The sequence below is a fragment of the Nipponia nippon genome, unplaced genomic scaffold, assembly GCF_047370975.1.
Source record: "Nipponia nippon isolate SJK-2023a ecotype South Korea unplaced genomic scaffold, ASM4737097v1 scaffold_15, whole genome shotgun sequence".
Lineage (NCBI taxonomy): Eukaryota > Metazoa > Chordata > Aves > Pelecaniformes > Threskiornithidae > Nipponia > Nipponia nippon.
In genome coordinates, this window is record NW_028262331.1 from 1,292,735 (window position 1) to 1,312,971 (window position 20,237).

The 20,237-nt window shown below is 48.4% G+C and overlaps 1 protein-coding gene across 5 annotated transcripts in view; it reads left to right on the forward strand.

Moving 5' to 3' along the window:
* Positions 1 to 20,237, forward strand: part of CALN1 (calneuron 1) — a 155,038-nt gene that overhangs the window by 12,865 nt on the left and 121,936 nt on the right. For 2 of the 5 annotated variants that reach the window (XM_087751989.1, XM_087751990.1), the window contains exon 2: positions 4,467 to 4,665. In XM_087751989.1, the coding sequence (XP_087608115.1) occupies positions 4,540 to 4,665 (126 nt within the window). In that variant the 5' untranslated portion in view covers positions 4,467 to 4,539. Of the gene's footprint in view, positions 1 to 4,466; positions 4,666 to 12,375; positions 12,411 to 13,366; positions 13,597 to 13,905; positions 14,088 to 20,237 lie in introns of those variants that run through there. The other 3 variants (XM_087751992.1, XM_087751994.1, XM_087751993.1) reach the window with 3 other exon arrangements.

Below are 20,237 nucleotides of genomic sequence, written 5' to 3' on the forward strand. Positions count from 1 at the left end.
GGGCTCAGAGGTGAACAGATCATCACAGCCGCCTCCTCCCTGCAGTGACCAGTGGTGTCTGGTGAACTTAGCTTCTCTTGTCAAATGCTCTTGGCCTTTATTAAGCGCCAGAAGATGAAGTGTTTTGCATGAGTCACCATCTTTTGTCAGGCTTGCTTTTTCTTCATTGGCTTAAGGCCACACATGAATTTGGGATTGGATCAAGCTGAACTTCAGGTTCTGCTTGAGAAGATCAAGAGAATGAGAAGATCATTTGCATGACCCTGTATTGTCCTTGATGCTTAGATGGGCTGGAGATGGCAATGGCTTGAGGGGCTTTGCCTTTACCCTTGCCTGATATGACATGAGCCACTGGTTGTGTGTTTTGGGAACAGCCATGTACACACGTGTTTGCCTCAGCCACAGCCTCACCGTTACCAAGGCTATTGCCCAGCCTGAATCCTACCTGAAAATATTGTCAGGGAGCATTTAAGGTATTGATTACTGAGTGGAGAGGTATGCCCATGGTGGTGTGCTTCCATCCCCACCAGGAACAGAGCAGCCCAAGCTACAACCAACCTTCGCGCTACTCCAGGTGCCAAGTGCATTTTTTTCAGCCTGTTCTCCAACTTAGAGGGCAACATATGCATTAAGGAAAAAAATCCATACATCAGAGCACCTGTAGGCCATGCTAGTCATCTTGGGCATTACTGAGTGCCCTATGAATGGAAGTGCTTTCTGTATGAAAGGGACGATGATGCACTGTCTTCCTCCTCTCCTGTCCGCACTCTTCCAACCCACCCTCATAACTGTGATACTCTCATCTCTCCTCTGCCTCCACCCATGAAATGTGCCTTCACTCGAAAGAAAAATTAGATGTGAAAGGAAAACAGTATTGAGGAAAATCTGGAAATCCAGATGTCTCAGCATCAGAGATGCAGTCCAAGCTGTGTCCTTTATGGCTTGTAATGAGGAGTGTTGGAGTGACTGAAAGCCCTGACCCCCAGCCAGCCATTGTACCTGCTCTCACCTACTTCTCTGAGAGGTGAAGTCTGGAGCAGCTGCTGATTTTCATTTTAAGTCTTAGGGTTTGAGCTATTAATAAGCCTGGAAAATAACCACATGTTCTCTGAATTATGTAACAGATGTTAAATTCCCCAAGATGAAGAGGTGTCAGCCTGATGGAAGAAGTGATGTGAGGACCTTTTTTATTTGAACTGGGTTTCTCCTCTTATTAGTGAAATCAGTTATCTGCTGGTGGAGGTAAAAAGAAAATTAGTACCGCCCCACAAGTTTTGACGCAACCCCATTGTTCCCCCTGCTCTTCGCTTTGTGCCCATGTTTATGCATTTCTTACCTTTCTCTGGCATGAGATTTTGAAGACAAGTGCCATCCAAAATGAAGTCCCATTGAAAGAATGTGTTGTGATGAAGAGCTGTTGAATGAGTCACGGTGCTCGTGCTGGCAAAGCGGGCTGCGGAGCGGGCCAGACCCTTACGCTTGGCACGAGAGAGCGAGAAGCAAAAGACGAAAGTAAACTTAGGGCCAGGAGCGATGCAGTGCTTGGCCAGCCAAGGGGGCTGGGTTGCAAACGCTTTCCCACTTAACCATTTCAGTGATGCAGCTGCCACCAAGGCAGAAGTGTGTTCACAGCCTTGCTGGGATAGTGGGAGATGGGCTGAAGGTGAATACAGAGGACATGCTGTAGGCTTCCTTTCTGTCTTATTTTTGACAACCATTTTTTTTTTTTTAAGGTTCTCATCTTCCTGATCCTACTCTGTCCCAGAGCGAGCGCTTGTGGCTTCACATGGGGAAAGGTCCTCAGCAGCTCAGGATGACATTAAACCAGGATGGCTCTCTTCCTAGGATCCTTGTCTTATGCTTCTTGGTGGTACCTTGCATAAGGATGGAGGGAAGCTGTCATTAGCTGTGTGCAACACAGCTAAGCAGTCCCTTGGGAGAGACATTTATTAATGTGGATTGAAGACACTGGGCCCCAAGGGTACCACATTTTCTGTGGGTGTAAATACACAGAGAGACTAATAAATCAGCTTCTGCACTAATAGAGAAGCCTGCACTCTTGACTGTGACCCTGCTGGCTGCTCTCTCTGAGGGGTGACTTTGCTCAGACATTTATTTCTGAGATCTGCTTTAGCATCTCCTGTTACACACCCACTGGCATGATAACTGCAAGCGCTTGTTCCAACACCACGTGCCCTTTCCTCCTGGGGATGCTTCTGGTGAAACGTAGCTCAAGTCAGAACAGGCTCAAAGGGAAAGTCCTGCTGGAGGTGTGAGCTGTGTTCTCCTACCACCACCATTAGTGCGATTGTAAAGAGTGGCCCTCCAGGATTCCTCCCTCTTTTTTCATGTCTTGTACCAGGGAGTGGAAGAAGTTGTGGAAAGTGAGTTCCCACTATGTGTGAAATTCAGCAGGACCGTGAACGTAATGGGAATCTCCCGAGTTACCAGGGTCTAATCTGGACAGCCAACTACCTGGCACATGTCCAGGTCCCCCCCACCAAGAATCCTGACAGAATTGATTGTCAGCCACTTTAAGGAAGTAAAAAAGAAGATATGGAGACCAGGGGACCAGCCTTTGAGTGGTTTCACCATTTTCCCACAGTTCCCCTTAGCTTGTCCTTCAGGAGCAGTTGACAGTCGTGCACTCCATGTTATTCACTGCTCACTACTGATTAATGGGCTTCTAATGACATTACTTATTTCATTATCCAACCAATCTGGAAGATCAGCCATTATCTAGAGAAAAAAAAAAAAAGACCATTTCTTACTGGCATTAAGTGGTTGGCTAGCAGGGTAAAGTGCGAGGTTCACATTTAAGAATAACAGCAACACACTATTAGCAAGAAAATTTGCAGGGAAAGCCATCTGTAAATTTGCATTATCCAGACAAAGAGTGGAGTCCAGCTATCGGAGGAGGCGTTGCAAAACACAGAGATAAGTGAGGTAGTCCAAAAAATGTAAGGACTGTATCAAGAGCCTGAGTGGAGCCTCAGAGAGTCAATAATAACAGTGGTAGTAGTAAAAATAATAATGATAATAATACACCTCGGAGGTACGGTCCTGGATCAGGCCTCAAGTGCACTAGGTGCTGTGCAATTGCAGATAAAATGGCAAGTAAGTTCTTGCTTCAAAGCCCTTAAAAACCACATAGAAGGAGAACAAGGCCAGACGGCTAGCGACAGATGGGCAGGGGAGAAGAGAGAGGTACTGGCAGCTGGCACAAGGAGGGTATGTCTCAGGGCACCAGCAGGCTCACGGCTGTTATGGAGGTGGTTTCAGGAAGGATAACGAAGTGCATATGTGGATTATTTGGGGGCACTTGCCTGGGCGCAAGGGCCAGCCCAGGGGAAGGAATAAAGTGCTTGTTTGAAAGTGTAACGAGAGCCTGATAGTGGCTGACGTTGCAGGGTGCTTGAAGGCATGGGTTGATGTCCCAGTGGGAATTGCAGATGGTGGGTCAACTAGGTACAAGCCATGAAAGGTCCTAGCAGTGGAGACGCTGGCTTGTTTTGGATGCAGAAGAGAAGGGGGAGAGTGGAGAGGTACATCCACGGTGGTGGGGAATGAGCTTTGAAGGCATCTTTTGAATGGCAATGCTGCAGCAGGTGGCATGTGGTGACGGACAGGAGCTTAGTGACATGACGCAGAAGGTGTTGGTCAGACTTCAAGGTCTTGTGTGTCACAACGAGGGAAGAGATGCTTGCTGAAAGGGATACCCTGCCTGGGGTCCCAGAGATTGGGTGTACCCAGCGCAGGCGGGTGCCCTGCAGAGATACCTGCATGGCTCTTGGTAAGCACACGGGTGGCCCTGGCTCCTCCTCTTGTGCAGGTGTACTTGCACCCTCATCCTTGTAACACAGGAGCACCAGGCTGTACCCAGCTCACTCCTAGGAACAGCAGCAATATCTCCACGGGAGGGGTGTGGGCACACTCTTGACTGCACGCAGGGATCCCGTGCTATTGTGCTCCAGGCTGGCACCGGTGGGAGGGGACGCGGAGCACAGCTCCCTGTCGGGAGGACTCACGGCACCGCGTGCTCACGTTCAGCGGTGCCGTGCCGGCATCTGCCCAGTGCTTCCGAGCAGATGCCTGCAGATGCTGCAGGTCTGCTCTCTCGTGACTACTGGGCTGCAGCTGCAGCCAGCCCTGGATGTTTCGTTTGATCTGTGCCAACTCTGCATTGCAAAACATATGAGCAAATCGCTGTTGCCCCCTGGAAGGAGCAGGGCTGTGTCCCAGAGCACACTATTCCCATGGCATTTAACATTCTCTGCAAAACCAGCTTTTATTTAGAACTGAACATCTGTTCCAGATGTGGTTATTCACTGCCTGCATCGCTGCGCTCCTGCCATTGTTGTTCTGCTACACGGTGAAAGGCTGGCATGAATTATTGAAAGATTGAGTTTAAATAAATGATAAACTGGTACTGTGAGTGCAGTTAAGTTTCTGTCCACTCCTTACAGAGTCATACTGCTGGCTTTGATGTCTCCATGATGTGCTCACACATCTCCCAGAACCTGCCGTCTCATCTGCCTGATGGGGCTGATTGAAGAGCGTGGAGAGGGGCAGCCCAAGCATGAAGGTGGCCGAGGGGACGAGTCTCCTGGGGAGAAGGAGGAGCCACAGCAGAGAAGCAGGCAACCAGAGTTTCCCTCCTGGCAAGTGTCTTTCTCATCTCAAACTGTTCCTCGCATGGGGTGGGTTGCTTGCTGAGGGCAATTGATGCACCAGGATGGGGTGGGAGGGATGCTGCCAGCTCCCAAGGGTGGGCAGCAGGGACAGTGTTGGGGACCGGCAGTGGGTACGTGCGTTGGGAATCTTATAGTATAAAGGATCCTTAGTCAAAATCCTAGAGTAAAACCTCACCCCAGGGAAACACGTTGTGGGACTGTGCTGAACACAAACGTATCCAGACCATCTACATGCACATGACGTGAGGGCAAGGAGCACTCTGGCTTTGAGCCTACTGTGGATCTAAACCAGCCAAACCCTCCTTTTTTGTTGGTTCTCAGCTGGGAAGTCCGAATGGATTTTTGGAAGCCTGGTAGCCTTGGAAATTGATTTTTTTTTTAATATTTTTTTTTTCTTCACCATTTTGAAAAATGGCTTGACTCACAGTTGCATGAGGCTGTGGGGATTCACAGCAGACCATCTGTTTCAGCTGTTAGCAGTCATTAATTTTTTTCATATTTTTTGCTACTTTTGAGATACTTTGGGGAAAAAAAAATACGTTCTTGATGGCATTGGAGGGCTTCAAAGTCGCTTACATTTTTTATTTTTTTCCTCAGAGAAACAATATACAGTGGATGCAGTTCTTATAAAAGAATTACATTTTTATTGGGCTTTCTAAATGGGGAATTTGTCTCCTGTGGACATGCAGGAGGACACAGTGTATTGTTTATCTCCTCTCCACCATACTTTTTGCTAATACCTGCCTTGCTACTGTACTGCGATACATCTACTAAGGAATTTTTTCTGGGTAACTCTAATGCAGAAAGGCTTTCATTTAAAAAAATACAGTGAGATTTTCTTTTAAGCCGCTACATTTCTGGAGCTAAGTACTTACTGATTAAATCAGCCTTATTGTCTCCATTTATTCTACCCAGAAACTGGAAAATTACTCAACTCCTTGACAGGTGTTCACAGCTGATGGCTCAGATTTGTGGATCGAGTGCTGGGGCATATGGCATGATAAATAATAGAACAAACTAATCCTATTGACACTGTCCACCCTCCAGCCTGCACACATTTATCCTTGTGCTTTGCTCTCGCCGTGCGACAGCCCGTTCCCCGAGCCAGCTCCTCTCAGAGATGCAGCTCCCGAGCCACTGACCAACGAGTTTGGCTCATCAATGTTTGAGCAAAGTGTCGTAGCGCTGGTTTTGCAAGGACCTCGGCTCAGCCTGATGGGCAGGTATCCACCATGGGTTTGCTCCCTGTCTGCTTCATTAGTTTGTTCGGCCAGTGCCTGTGCTGGCACATCGTGCTGGGGTTTGCCCAAGAGCCTCACTGGTGCTTTCCCTGTTGCTTGTGTAGGGTTTTAGATGCAGCAAAAAAAAACTTCCTTGAGTTTAAGGGGTGCTGGGAAATGGCAAAGGCTGGTAGCACGAGAGAGGGTGCAGCATCTTGCATGGAAATGTGTGATGGGGAGATGATGGCAGCTCCTGCAGAGGATGCTGAGTCCCAGCTTTGTGCAAACGTGAAGCTGTGGTCTGGTAATGGGCAGAGCAGAGAGCTCTGCACTGGAGTCACAGTTGTGCTGGTTTGGGTCGTGCATCCCTGAAAGGAAGAGCTGTGGACAGGATGTAAAACATGAGCCATGGACCTCCGAACCTATTCTTGAGTCTTGTGATGGTGGGAGACTGCAGAACAGAAACTGAGTATCTTAGACCTGCCTGTGACACCTGGGTGAAGTGACAGCCAGAGAGCCATGGAGTATTTCCAACTGTCCATTAGGACTGCGGCTTTCAGCAAAATTACAAATGTGTCCTGGAAAATCTAGCAATCTAGCTCCTTCGAGCTGGCCAAAAAGCCGTTACTGTTTCTGAGCGTGGGAACTGGTTCTGTGCTTGGCAGCCGGTGTGGGGCCACGCTGTGGCCGAACCCAGCATGTGCCGCTGTGGAGCGAGCTGGCACCAAGGGACACCGTGAGGACGGTGGCTCCTCCTGTCCTGCTGCATGCTTCAGGGTGGCACGTGCTGATAAACCCCAAATATCTCTATAGTGCAAAGCAAAGAGTCCGTAGGACGTGCCCTGAGAGCTCAGCATCAGGTCTATATACACCCACGTGCATTTTCGGGTATGGCCTGGGTCCCCCTCTTGTCCTTTGTGTGCAGAGGAGCGGGACGTGTCCCATCCCGGCCTCTCCTGCCCTCCTTTCTGAGCGAGGCGTGTGCCCTGTGTAATCTGGGGCAGCCGGCACACCGCGGGGCCTGCTGCAGGCTCGCCAGCGGAAGGTGGAGGAATGCACATCTGGAGGCTCGGAGACATTTGGTGCCTGTGTGGTTTTCATTTGGAGGCCTTTCTGTTGTTGATCGACTTAATTAAAATGTAAAAAAAAAAAAAAGGAAAAGCAGGCAGGATTGCGTGGCTTGTTTTTTTTTTTTTTTTTAATGAGATGCCTGGATTTGAGGGCTACAGAGCCCATTTTCATTTTGAAATTTTCTTTAATTTTATTTTTAAAGCTCCCCCAAAGAATTTTGAGCTGCAAACTGAAAGGAGGTGTTAGACTTTGTAAACCAAACCCAACCCAACCCCAAATCTACTAACCGACTTAAAAAGCATCTTCTGTTTTGCAAAGAAGTTTTCTGGAAAAATTTAAATATTTTGTTTATTTTCCAAACAAAAATATTGTGTTGTTTTTTTTTCTTTTTAAATTAACTGAATTCACCAAGGTACCTAAAATATTCCTCATGTTTTTTTGCCCCAGCATGGAGAAACGTGGGCTGGTGCTTAGCTGTGGGATGCTCTCTCCCCCTTTGCCCTACCTGCTGAAAGCCTGCTCCATGGTACAGAGGCTTGCTGGGGGATGGCTCGAGATTTGCAGATGTGATGAAGAGGGAGGAAGATGATTAGTGATCCTGGGACCCGTATTTGTTCTTCATGCCCCAACATGCGTCTGCTTTTGCTTGCAGCCGTCCTCCTCCCTCCACCAGGTCAGACCTCAGTGCATCCCCGCTTGTGGCGCAGGGCACAACCCTTTTCGGCGTGCCTGCAAATCGCTGCCCAGATCCCAAGAGAGATGTAAAAGTAAGAAAAAGGAAGACAATATCCCCCCGTCAGGAAATTTGCCTATTAACACCCCAGACACAAAAGTCTCAATGGAGCTTTTCCCCTCCGAACCAGCTAAAATGTCTCTCACTGATGGGAAAGCTAAAAATAAGTGTGTTCTCCACAAACAGCTTAAAGATGTTGAAAATGAAAAGCAACAAAGGATGTAGAACGTATGAGTCACTAAATTACAGGGCTATCTTTCTAAGAGCAAAACAAAACAAAAAAAACCCCCAAACCCTTCCTGCTGAAATTCATTGTGAGCTTTCTGGGTTTGGTTTGGGGCTGTTTGCTTCGCAGTGCCTGCGCAGTCATCCTATTTTTGTGGGCTAGCGAAGGGCTGAAACCTTATCCATTTTTATTACGTAGTGTGCCAAAGCTGCTCCGTATAAATAATAAGAGTAAAACCAGTCTGCTCAGCAGCATGAACAGGAGGTGCTTTTCTCTCGCACATGGGCATTTCTGTTGATTTGGTGGGTTTTTTTTTTTTGGAGATAAACCCCCTTGCATGAGCTCGCTGGATGTCAAGCTTTCTCGCGGGGAAGAGTGTAAGCGTACATTCGTCTCGACAGCGTGTTCTGGCCCCGGCTAAGCCACAAGTGTTTGGACTCTCGGTTGGGAGCAGGCAGATTTTTGTGGGTGTTACCGCATTTGTCTATAGCTTTAGTTTGTTGAGATAACGTAATTAAAAGGAGTTCTTGGTTTGTTTTAGGGTTGTTTTTTTTTCCTCCCTGAAGGTCTTCTTTCGTGATGAGCTCCACTAGGGTGGACTGTGCAAAACTGAAGCTTTTTTAGCATTTGCAGATGAGCTTGAATCAAAAATCTTGGCGTTTGAGGCAGCAGGAAAGGGGATGGACTTGTGCCAAACCTATGCCTACATCTGATGTTTGCAGCCAGCCCCAATCTCTCTAATAGGCTGAAATGAAACCTTGGATCCAAGCAGATGGTAGGGCTGGAGATGAGAATCTGCCAGTGCTGCCGCATCCCAGACCTGCTGTTAGGGTGTGCAATACCCTCACTGGGGTTTGAGGGAGCTGGAGGCTGCCCCTTTCTACCCATCATCATCGGCACCTTCATCCATCCTCTTCCTCACTACGGTGGGGGGAGGATGGACAGCAGCACTGGGCCAGGCTGCGGGAGAGCCCTTCCCCGAGCCCATTGCGGTACCCGGCTGGCTCGCTCCTGGCCCAAAAACCCCATCGATCAATAAATCAGTTGCCTGAGTTGGCAGGTACAATAAAGGCTGTGTACAACGATCATAAATCCTGGAGCGGAGCTCGCTCAGCAATGATTTAATCTAGATATTTAGTTCTGAAATGCGCTAATTAAACTTCAGAATAAAGCATCCACCGTAAAAGCGAGATGAATAAAAAGTAAAAATAAAAGTTTCTCCTGGCATAATTAACCATCATTAAAACATGAAAATCCAAGCTAGGGAGCAATTGTACGCCTTCCACAGTGTTTCATCAGAAATAATGGGATGAAATTAAGCAATACAAAAATGTAGGCTGAAAGTTGAAAAACTTATCCCACTTGTGAGCCCCATTAGACTGTGAAATGTTACTGAACCCTCCCCAGGGAGCAGTTGAATGTGTATTTCTCAGGACATTTGAAATCGGACTGGACAGAAACCCCCCCCCCAATACTGTGGGGAATAATTACAGACCTCCTCGCTTCAATGGGCCTTATTTTTAATTTCAGTGGGTCATCCCTAACCGAGCAAAACTATTTCATTTCAATAGAGGACTTTCTTATCTGAGGGACCTCTAAGTTTGACCCTGCAGGCCTTATATCTAGATATTATAAGGGATATTTTAAAGGCACCAGCCTCTTCTGAAATCATACACTGGCTTGCCCTGCCTCCCCTTGGACACCGCATTTATTGCTGCCATGTTTATTGTGTGCTCACCCAATGCTTTGGCCACCGCTTTCCTTGGTCTCAAAAAAGGCACCCGAAACGAAAGGGAGACCTCGCCCTGCCTACGCGGCCGTGGGTTTGCTGAGCATCTCCCTACGAGCTGGGTGGTACCCAAATGTAATCAGTCTGACTGGTGTACAACAGCTTGATAGCAAATTACATCAAGCGATAATCCACTTGTTATTAGAGTGACAGCTCAGCGCTGACAGTGACAACTATCACCAGTCCCCAACAGGCAGCCAGGCAGGTCTCTGACAACAACCTTCCCTGCCTTGCGCAATTTTTTAGCGCGTTCCTTTGTCACATTAGTATTATATTGTCTCTCGCCATATCATTCTCAGGAGCACAATGTGAACGTCACGGTGCTGATTTCCGAGGTAGTCCTCTCCTTCTGGAGAGCGTGCCCTCCCATCGCCGCCCCCCGGCCCTGGGAGCTGCCGTGCTACCGAGGGCATCCTAAAAAACAGAGGATTTGACACGATCAGCTCTGTATTTTAACAAAGAAAAAGAGAAAAGGGCTGCTGGCTGGTCTTATTTATGCAGACACAAGTTTGGAGGTATTTAGGGATTAATGAGAATTTGGTCCTTTAACAATTCTTAATAATAAATGTATAAGCCTAATGGATTTTCCAGCTACTGTTTTCAGTCATGAAAGTTGGAACCTTTTTGGCTAATGTCTTCCAGAGCTGAAGGAAAGGAAATTAGCTAAAGGCAGGGAATAATGTTCTGCAAATGAGGGGCTTTGCCCCCACTTTACTCACGTAAGCAGCCCAGGTGAAGATGAGGGAGTCACAGGTGAAAGTTTCCTTATGGATCAAGAAAAAAAGAAATGAAAAGTAAAAGGACGTGAAGAGATCAGTCTGAGTCTCACCCTGATGAAACAGCGTTCGGTCCCATCATTCACCTTCCACTGATGGTGCTGAAGGCCACGTTGCTGGAGCAGGAATTATCTTCTCACTGGGTGTAGGAATGCAAATAACGTGATAAAAATGGTAAAACTGCAGGATGTAGCTGGGCCTGCACAGCCCTGGTGGTTTATAAGGGACTTGGACCATGGCTAAACTCCTGCATCTCCATCCAGGCCCAGGACCTGGCAGCGTGCAGGCACTGGGCGAGGGGCAGCGGGATGCAGAAATGCCATCCTTGGGCAGGACGGCTGAGCTGGTGAAGCAAAACTAGTTTAATATTAATGGAGGTGGGATTTCTGGTTTGTATAGGGAGCAGAGAAAGCCAAAATCCCTCTGCCCGCGGTTCCTGAGCTGGTGATCATGTTCCTTCTGATAGTAAAATCCCAGCATGGGGAACGGCATGACCCACGAGACTGAAAGGAAGGAGACGGGAAGGATTTTTACATCAGAGAAGTACAACATAGGCAGGATGTGAATTAAACACCTTTGAGCCATAAAATCGACGCTTACTCTGAAGGCTTTGTTCAATGCTTACACGGTTGTGGGAGTGTTGCCGTAGACGCCGGGTGGCTCTCCAGGCTGTTTTCCAGGTCCAGCCAAGGCAGTTTTAGTTGAGTGTTGGCTTCCCATTAGAGACTTCTGCAGTCAACTGCCTTCACCATGAGAACCTCTCTCCATGTATTTAGCCTCAGTTGTCTTTAGCTAAATTTCACCCCACTGGAAGTGGGTCCAGCTTTCCCCAGGTGTTTTTGTCGGTGGGTTTGCCAATAGGGGGAAGTGATCCAAAGAGCACGTGCCTCTGGTGCATTTAGAAAGGGAACTGGAAAGACAAGCGAGCTCTGCCGAGCTCTGATAACCCACTGAAGATGACTGCAGTAAGGAAAGGTGTCTCCTGGCTGATCTGCGGTGGTAGTTTTAGCTCAGCTGAGAAGCCTAAGGAGACGCTCAGCAAGCCGGGAGAAGCGTGCTCCTTCAAGCGCTTGCTCTTTCACTCTGGAGAGGTCAGGACCCCCTGGAGCTGCCAGCATCAGTGATTTGTAGCTACCTGCTCTGCTCCTCTGCCCTCCTCAGCATCAAACAGCCGGGCAGGCTGGCTGGGCTGGGACACGGGGTTCGGGGAGACGCACACCTTTCTGCACGTGCAGACATGATTCTTTCTCCTCCATTGCTGTTTCTATAAAAAGAACCGGCAGCTTGCCCCCCGCTCTCCGTGCTAAAAAAGAGACCTGGAGAGCTTTCGGGGAGTGAACTTTCTACGGGGCTCAGCCCCACATTAGTGATTCCTTTGGGGTCGTGGACTATTTGCGGTTGTGGTCTTTCCCAGCCGCCCCCGGGCGGTGGGAGCTGGCGGAGGATGGAGCAGCATCCCCGGGGGGGGGGGGGTTGGGGGGGGTGAGGGGTGCCGGCGAGGAAGGGGTTAGCGGGGGGGCCCTGCCGCAAGGTGGGCCGCGGCGGAGGGTGTTCCCCGGGCGGGCCCTGCGCCGCCCGCCCTGGCCGGGGGCTGCCGGGGGGGAGCGCGGCGGGGCTGGGCGCTGCGCTCGGGGCTGCGCGGAGCCATGGGGCTACTGGCGATAATATTCCGCATTATCTATTTTTATTTCATTTTTTAATTTTTTTGTATTGTATTGTATTTTTTTTTTTTTTTTCACTCCGCCATCCTCACCGCCCAGCTCGCTCGCTCTCTCTGCCTCCTCCCTCCATCCTCCTTTTGAATAACTCGGCCAGGAGCGATCGGGAGGAAGAGGGGGGCGGGAGGGGGGGGGGAAGAGGAGCCGAGCAAACCTGTGGCGGAGGAGCCGGCTGGTGGAGAGGTGAGTCGAGGAGGGGGGAGACCCCGAAAAAGGATGAGGAGCACCCGTTGCCCCCCACCTGGGGAAGGGGGGGGGGTGTTTGTAGGGAGCCGGCTGCTCCCTACACCCCCCTTCCCCGGGTGGGGGGCAACCGGTTCCCCCCGGGGACCCAACCCGGCTTGCTTAGACGGGGCGGCGGCGGAGCGGTCCCCCGCGGGGTCCGGGGCGGGAGATGAAGGCGGTGGGGGGATCCCTCTGCGGGTGCGGATGCTCATCCCCTCCGGCCAGCCCCGCTCCGACTCCCTGGAGCACTCGGTACCCCATCCCCTCGCATGCGTGGGTTGTTCACGAGTGGGTCTCCCCCCCTCCCCCGGCTCCTTGGCTGCGTGCGGTTGCGGGCACACACACGCGTGTTTGTGGAGCGGGGCGCGCAAGTTGCCATGGAGCGGCGTAACATCACTTTTGCCCTTTTTCTGAATTTCTGGGGCCTCTCCTCGTTCATACCGTGGATGATGTAATAAGCGCTCGGTATCTATGTGGTGTCCTGCTCTTGTGGAGTTAGATAAGAATGAAGATCCCAGAGCAGAGGGAGCATCTGCCATCTGTTTGAATAGACGGGTCTTAATGAATCTGTCAAAATCAACACATGTACGCGACGGACGAATTTGGCCCCACACACCTCCTGATGCCGCTGTCGGCAACCAAAAGACTCCCAGAGAGAGTCCTGCCTGTCGCCCAGATGCCTACTAATAGCTTTAATGTATTCAGCCCAGCCTCGTTTTATTTCAGATATAATTTCAATCACCAGATTTAATACATTATTTGCAGTGATTGCCTCCTGATTTACCCACTTGAACAGCAAAAGGAATGCATTAAGGAAGGCTGAGCTGCCATGCTTTGCTGGTGTCCTGAGCGTGAGCTGTTTCTCCTGTTACTCACCAGCAGCTCAGACCTTTTCCACCCACCAAGTTTTACTGTTTTCCACGTAGCAGCTGCATCCCCCTTAGCACCCGCTGCGCTGTGTCGCACTAATTTGCTGGGCGCCTTGCAAGCTTGCCTCGGCTCTTGGTGGCTTTGGAGTGTGTTGAAAGTCGTCGGGATGCAGATGGGCTCCGCCAGGAAATGATAGCGGGACGAGATCGGCTGTGGGAACGGCTCGCTGAAGTCTGGCCGGGCTGTGGTTGCCTGTAACTCCACCAGAGGAGAGGTGCGTGATCCTGTCTCACTCGATGTGCTTGCTGGACTACAAGAGGATCTCCTCTGCCTGGGAAATCGAATTTCCCCATTGTTCAGCTGTAAAATAGCTGCACAAGGCCGTGATTGGCAAAGGACTGGATCACCCAGGTTGCTTACATCACGTAGGCAGCTGCCACCGAAATGACACACTTGATTGAAGGCCAAAAGAACCATATACGTAACTGCCTGTGATTAAGCTCCATATGATGCCTCAGAGCAAGTAAAAACCCCTCCTTCATCTCATCTTGTTTGTAACGAGACAACCGTTGCAGGGATATCATTTGGGTCATGTTGTGGCTTTTGGGGGATTTTTGTTTTGTTTTGGGGTTGGTTCTTTTTTTTTTTGCTTCTGGCTGTAAACTTCCGTGACCTGCAACAATCTGCTGTTGCACCCTCGCGCGATGCCCCATGAGAGCCTGGTGCTGTAGGTGTGCTGGTAGCTGGGAATACAAATTTTACCAGGTAAGAGCTCCCAATGCCATTTTTTAATAAGGAATATTCCAGCTGGCTTCTTTTGGGGAGGGAGAGGGTCTTTGCACGCGTCCTTTCCCCACTGGCATGCATGTGTGGCGGTGCGACTGTTTATTTCTGGGAAGGGTTTGATAGGGGAAGCTTCATCTTTTCAGTTTTTGGAGTCTTTATGGATGCTTAATTGTTTCCTCAGAGTATGAACTGTACCTGTAGATAAAATCCTCTCTGCACTGCACCTGTAGATAAATACTCTGCCCTGGCTCCAGCGAGGCAGTTTGCGTACCACCGGGCAGAGTCCCCATCGGGCGGCGAGGGATGGGGAGGGTGCTGGCCCCGGGCCAAGCCCTGCACTGGGTGAAACTTGCAGGTAGCGTAAGGAGCGCAGGGGTCTCCTGTGGGGACGGCTCCATCCTGCAGGAGCTGGCTTCTGGTCCTGTACTCTCTGGTAGTGTGTAGACCTCACCTGGTTCTCACACCACCTTCCCTTAACTTTTCGGTGGGGCAGGATCAGGCCGGAGCCCGATCCTGCAAACTGATGGATTTCATCAGTGGACAAAACCACTTTGCAAGCATCTGCCTGCTATTGAATCCCAGGGCAACACTTGTCTTGCAAAAAGAAAAAAAAAAAACCACTTACAGAGAAATAGTTTGCAGAAATGGTAATTTAAGCAAAATCTCCTTCCTTTCCTGTCTCAGCTGCATGGGGAGACGGGGTCGTACCTCCGCTCGCCGTACTCACCCTCTCGCTGACTTCATTATCATGCAGTTTTTGTCCAATCATAACGTGCCTGAGGATTATGCTGATGCAGCTTATTCCTACCATATCATGATAGATGGTATATATAAACACAGATGGATATATAAACAACATTTTTGTGGCCACTTGTCCAGGCTTTCCTTCAACAGACTAAATGCCAGCCCGGTCTCGGTACGTTTAAATGGCTGGTCCCATGCATCTCACACAGCCTCCAGAAAACCTTCCCCTGTAAGTTACAATGCAATGCAAGTCCTCTCATTTTATTTTCCTTTAAATGACCTAATTTCTAAGCAAAATCATTGCTTGACCAGTAGCGAGATGATAGTACTATGCATGTTTTATCTTCCAGAGTTATCGTAAACTGAACAAAATACCCATTGAGAAACTACTTGTATTAGAAATACCAGAAACATCATTTTACTCGATTTGTGCACATATAACTTTATTGATTCAGCATGAAATATGGCAGGCAGTCTATTAGGAGATGTAAACCAAAACAGGCAGAGCCTTTTCAGAATATGTTGGGAATGTCGAATGGGCGTTCATTTTAGCCAGGTGGCTTGCTAAGGTAAATTGAAATGATTTTTTATGAGTCCTGTAAACAATACCAAGTCAGTTTTATTCAGTTTTATACAGTCTACAGCTAAAGATATGTTAGTTAGCTCAGCTATTAACTGGGGGAACTGATATGTATAGAGAAGCTTTGCAAGACTGGGGAGGCTTTAATTGTATTTTTAACCCGTGAATGTAGTTAGTGTTAAAAGTGTAAGCAAGAAACTAAAGTAAATACTGGGTATTATGCAATAGTACTTGGGCTATCATGAAAAAAGGGCAATAGAAACAAACTGTTTTATAGGTCTACTTGTAATTAACTGCAGTCTACTTTGATAAAGGCACTACAATGTGAACATGTTTCTCAGAATAGAGACATTGAGCAGTGGTAATTAAAACCACAGTACGGTTTTAGTCTGTTGAACCTGAAGTGCATGGGCAGGACATGGAAAATGTATAGAAATTCAGTGGGTGGCTCTAAAACTGCCCTCTCATTCCTTGAACTTAATATCTGCTTGTGAAGGCTTACTGGGCATAATTGTATATACATTTTTAACAGTACGATAAAAGAAGAACTTGAACATCTGCACTGCATGCTGTCATTAGGTCTGTTCATAGCTGAAGCTTTCAGGCAGCATATACCTCCCTTTTTCACACGTTATCGAGCCATTTAACCCGGATGGAGGTTTTGGATCCACGCTGTTCATTGCCTGTAGCCATACCCCCCTGTCTTGGCATGCCAGCAGCTTTGGTGGGCACCTTCCAGGGTGCAGGCATTGCAAAGTGAGGTGCCGAGGCACGGCGGCTGCCGTGTTTGCCTCTGAACCCCCAGCAGTGAACCGATGCCCAGCGGTGCTGGGGGGAGCTTGGTGGAGGTGCTGGTTTGGGGCTCTCCGAGCCATCCCTTTTCCTTACCCTCCTGTATTTCCGTCATCATCGCATGTGTTTATTGAAGTTCTTCCCTGTGGTATCTGCAGAATGGATTTGGATATTTATAAATGCAGCAAAGGTCAAAATCCGGCTGCTTCACCTTTTAAATAGGGCATAAGCAGATGTTGGGTTTGCCTGTGGTCACTTAGTGTCCTGGAGGATGCGTGTGTGGGGTGACACAGGTGACAGCGCGGTGGGCACGTGTGCACAGAGACAGCGTCTGTGTGCAAACAGTTTCCTTGGGATCTTTTTATCCTTGATGCCGGCACGTTAAACAATAATGTGAGCAAGCCCAAGAAGCTGGAAGCTTGTTCAGTCGAGGGAACGGCCGCCACTGACATCGTGCACAAATTCCAGTTTGGCTTAATTCCTTCCTAACCTAAATACTCGTTGTGTTTGTACTCGCTTCCTGCCGGGGGCCTGATTCTGCAAAGAGGTCAGTAGGGCAGAGCCTCACTGAAGTCAATGAGTTGCAGCGAGCTTGTGCCTGCACCAGGATTGATCCACTTTAATGAGGTTTTCTTCATTCTCCTCTATTTGCAGGACCATAGCTGTTTGCATAGATACCATGAGCATTTTGAAGGGTTACCCAATCCTGCAAAGCCTTAGGCAAACAGCTAAGTAAATAGCTCGTTGGCTTGGATGAGCACTGCTGATGCTTGCAACCTGTCCCAGTGAAGGTACCTGGAGTTTTGCCATTGCCTCCCATGATCGCAGTGGGATCCGTGCCCCGAGGGAAGCATGCCCCATGGGCATGCGTTTGAAGACCCAGACGTGTTTGTGCTGCTAATTGGCAAGCTTCTCAAAGGGTTTGAGGACATATCTAGAGGCTACCAAGGATGTCACAGTAATGTGTTCTTTCAGATATATTTATGTATTCATCCTTGATCTTAGATACTCTGCTCTGACTCCTTTTAAAAACTGCAGTTTAAGAAAAATGCCCTCTCTACACTATTTTTTTTCTGCAGATTGTTGACCGCCTCCAGGGCAGTGATTTCCCCATAGAGAGTTGTCAGCACGTCAACTATTATGCAAATGAGATTCCAAATAGTTGATCATCCCTGCCAGGTATTAAGGTTGGGAGCAGCCAGCCCAAGAGCAAATCCCAGGAAAAACAAGAAAACGAAGTCTCCATAACTGTTTTCAATTATTCAGTCTCGCTTGTTCTCCTTATGTTTCAAGAAGAAACATGCAAATCTCTCTGGGTCTAGCTTGTTTACAGAGTGCTCGTGGGTTTAAAATACAGCCAGCATCAGATTTCTGTTGTACATTTCCTTCAAATAAATACTGAAATAAAAATAAGGATGCTGTAATTTGTGCCACCCCAAGAGCTAAATACTGCGCTCCAGCAGGAAATGATCATTTTGGTTTCTTGGAACAGCTTTACTATAATCTTCCACAGACCAGTAGCTCGCAAAGAAAGAAGCACAGACTTTCTCAAGGCAGCTCAGCTCTCTCTGATAGGATCTGGTTTCTTGTGAATTAAGGTCTTGGACAACGAGGCACTCCAGCACGTGCTCAGATCCTGCTGAGCCCAGGGAGTGCTTCAGCGCTTTGCAGCATCGGAACTCCAGGGCTCACCCCTTGGAGGAGGTCCGTTCCTGCCGACCGCTGTGCACGGATAGAGGTCATTGCAGGTTTGGGGTCTACCTATATACTCTTCCCCTAAGCAGCTACATAGTGTAGTGGTTGGAGTTAAACAGCTGCTCTGGGTGGATGATGCACCGTTCGACGGATGCCCTGGCCACCTTCTGCAGTAACGCTACAAGTCCTGTGCATACAACGGCAGCTGATACTTCCAGTTTTCTGCAAGAAGTGGTGCCATGAGCACAAAAGTCTCTCAACCCTTTCTCACCATAGCCTATTTCTGGCTTAATTGTAGTTGATAATAACCAGCCTGGTGGTTCTGGAGACTTCTTGTTAGGGCAGGTCTTCTTTTGGGTCAGTTGACCCTCTCCCAGCAAGTGGACTGGGATCCTCTTTTTACATCTGGATCCTCTTTTAAGGCTGGGCCGTAGTAGGTGTATGAAGACACTTTCCCAAGGAAACTAATAGCCCTGAATGCTTGCAGTGGGAAATGCTTGCAGCGTATCTTGGTTTGAATCCTACATTGTGATCCAGCTCGATTTATATGAAAATTATTCCAGTGTTATGGTTACCCTTGCCTCTTTAATTACCTTCTGGCTCATTTATATATGTTGAAGGCTCCAGTTCTCATAGCTCCTAGGGAACTTTCTGTAGGAACCATCAGCTATTGCTTTTAAAAAATAACCCTCACCAGATGTCCAAAAGCCTCCTTTAAAGAAGAGGCCTGGCATAAGTCATATTTATTGGGAGTAATTAATTGTCCTGTTAAAAAACATAAATGTTTTGGCATTTCATTAATAATACATGATCAACCAACAGGCTATTTGTAGTGTGTTACTTTGTTAAATCTGCTGTAAAAATTGTCATTATTGATATATTTCATGTTTATAATTACTCATCTGTGACGCACTCAGTCTGTTATGAATAATCCATTGTATATTGTTTTCTTAAATAGGATGCTTGCTCAGTGTGCTGGGGGTGCCAGGAATCGCTGCTAATAATGTCTTTGTGTCTGATTTATGCCTGTGAAGTGAAGGCAACTGGACATGAGTAAATGAACAGAAGCATGCTCAGAAAACTGTCCTCAAGACACTCTCGATAAGCAAACACTCAACAGTTGTGAGTGCAGGAGAAAACGGTTCAACAGAGCAGGGGAACATATTAGAAATGCATTACGGGGGGCTAAAGATGCACCAGTGACATTTCGTCGCTGCTGTTTGACGTTCTCTTCATCTCAGCTAAAAACTCTGTGATGCTTTCTTTCTTACTGCCAACAAGCACCTCGTTACCCTATGCCATCGGTTAATTCTGTATTATCTTCTTGTGTTCTGCCACTTGGAAAAAAAGTGAGCTAAGTATTCCAGAAAAAGAGAAATCTGATATTTTTGTATTTGAACAGCAAAGACTCTTGAGGGGGTTGGTGTAATGGTCTGAGCAGATGCAGGTGATGGTACAAAGCCTCTCTTGCACCACTGACCTGCGATGTGTGCTCAGCTAAACGTGCTCGGTGTTGACTTTGTCCGTGCCCCTGCAGCCGATTGCTGGGGGCGGGCAGGAGGAGCACCCGCTGCGGGCTGGCAGGGAGTCCCCGGGGGTAGGCACAGGGTGGTCATCGCTCCCCTTGGCAGTATTAACAGGGTAGTTTTGGCAGAGAAAAATGAAATGAAGGTGAGGTGGAAGGCGCCTGGGAGAGGGCCGAGGGAGCTGGCAGGTCTATCAGCTGCACGTGTTCTCATCTCGGCACCGATGCTGCTCAACCTGTCGGGGTGTCTTCACAGACTCTTGGTTTTTAAGGCCCAGGAGGAGCGTCAGAGCATCTAATCTAGAAAACAATATATCACAAACCATTAGATTTCACCCGGTTAACTCCAATACCAAGCTCAATAGCTTGCGCTTGGCTAAAGCATGGCTTCCAGCAAGGCATCTGGTCTTGTTTGGGAGACAGCAATGTGTCACTCCTCCTGGTAGTTTGTTCCAATGGTTAATCACCTTTGCCATTAAAAACTCTTGCTTAATTTCCAATTTGCATGTTTATAGCCTTCCGCTTCCCGCCATGGCAGCCCTTCGCCTTTAGATTTTTGAGCTTTTAAGTAGCCTGTGGGTTTTTCTCTCATAAACTCTTACCTTGTCCTCAAACAGTCTTTTCTTAGCAGCCCCATGCTGTAGGTCCTGTTGTCTTGTGGAGGAGCTGAAGCCGCAGGAGGGAATGGGAGGCTGGTGCATGCACGCTGCAGCCTCCCCAGGGATAAAAGCTCCGTTCCCAAACGAATTCTTTCCAGTTTCCAGGTGCATTTTTAGATGGAGAAAGAGAGGGA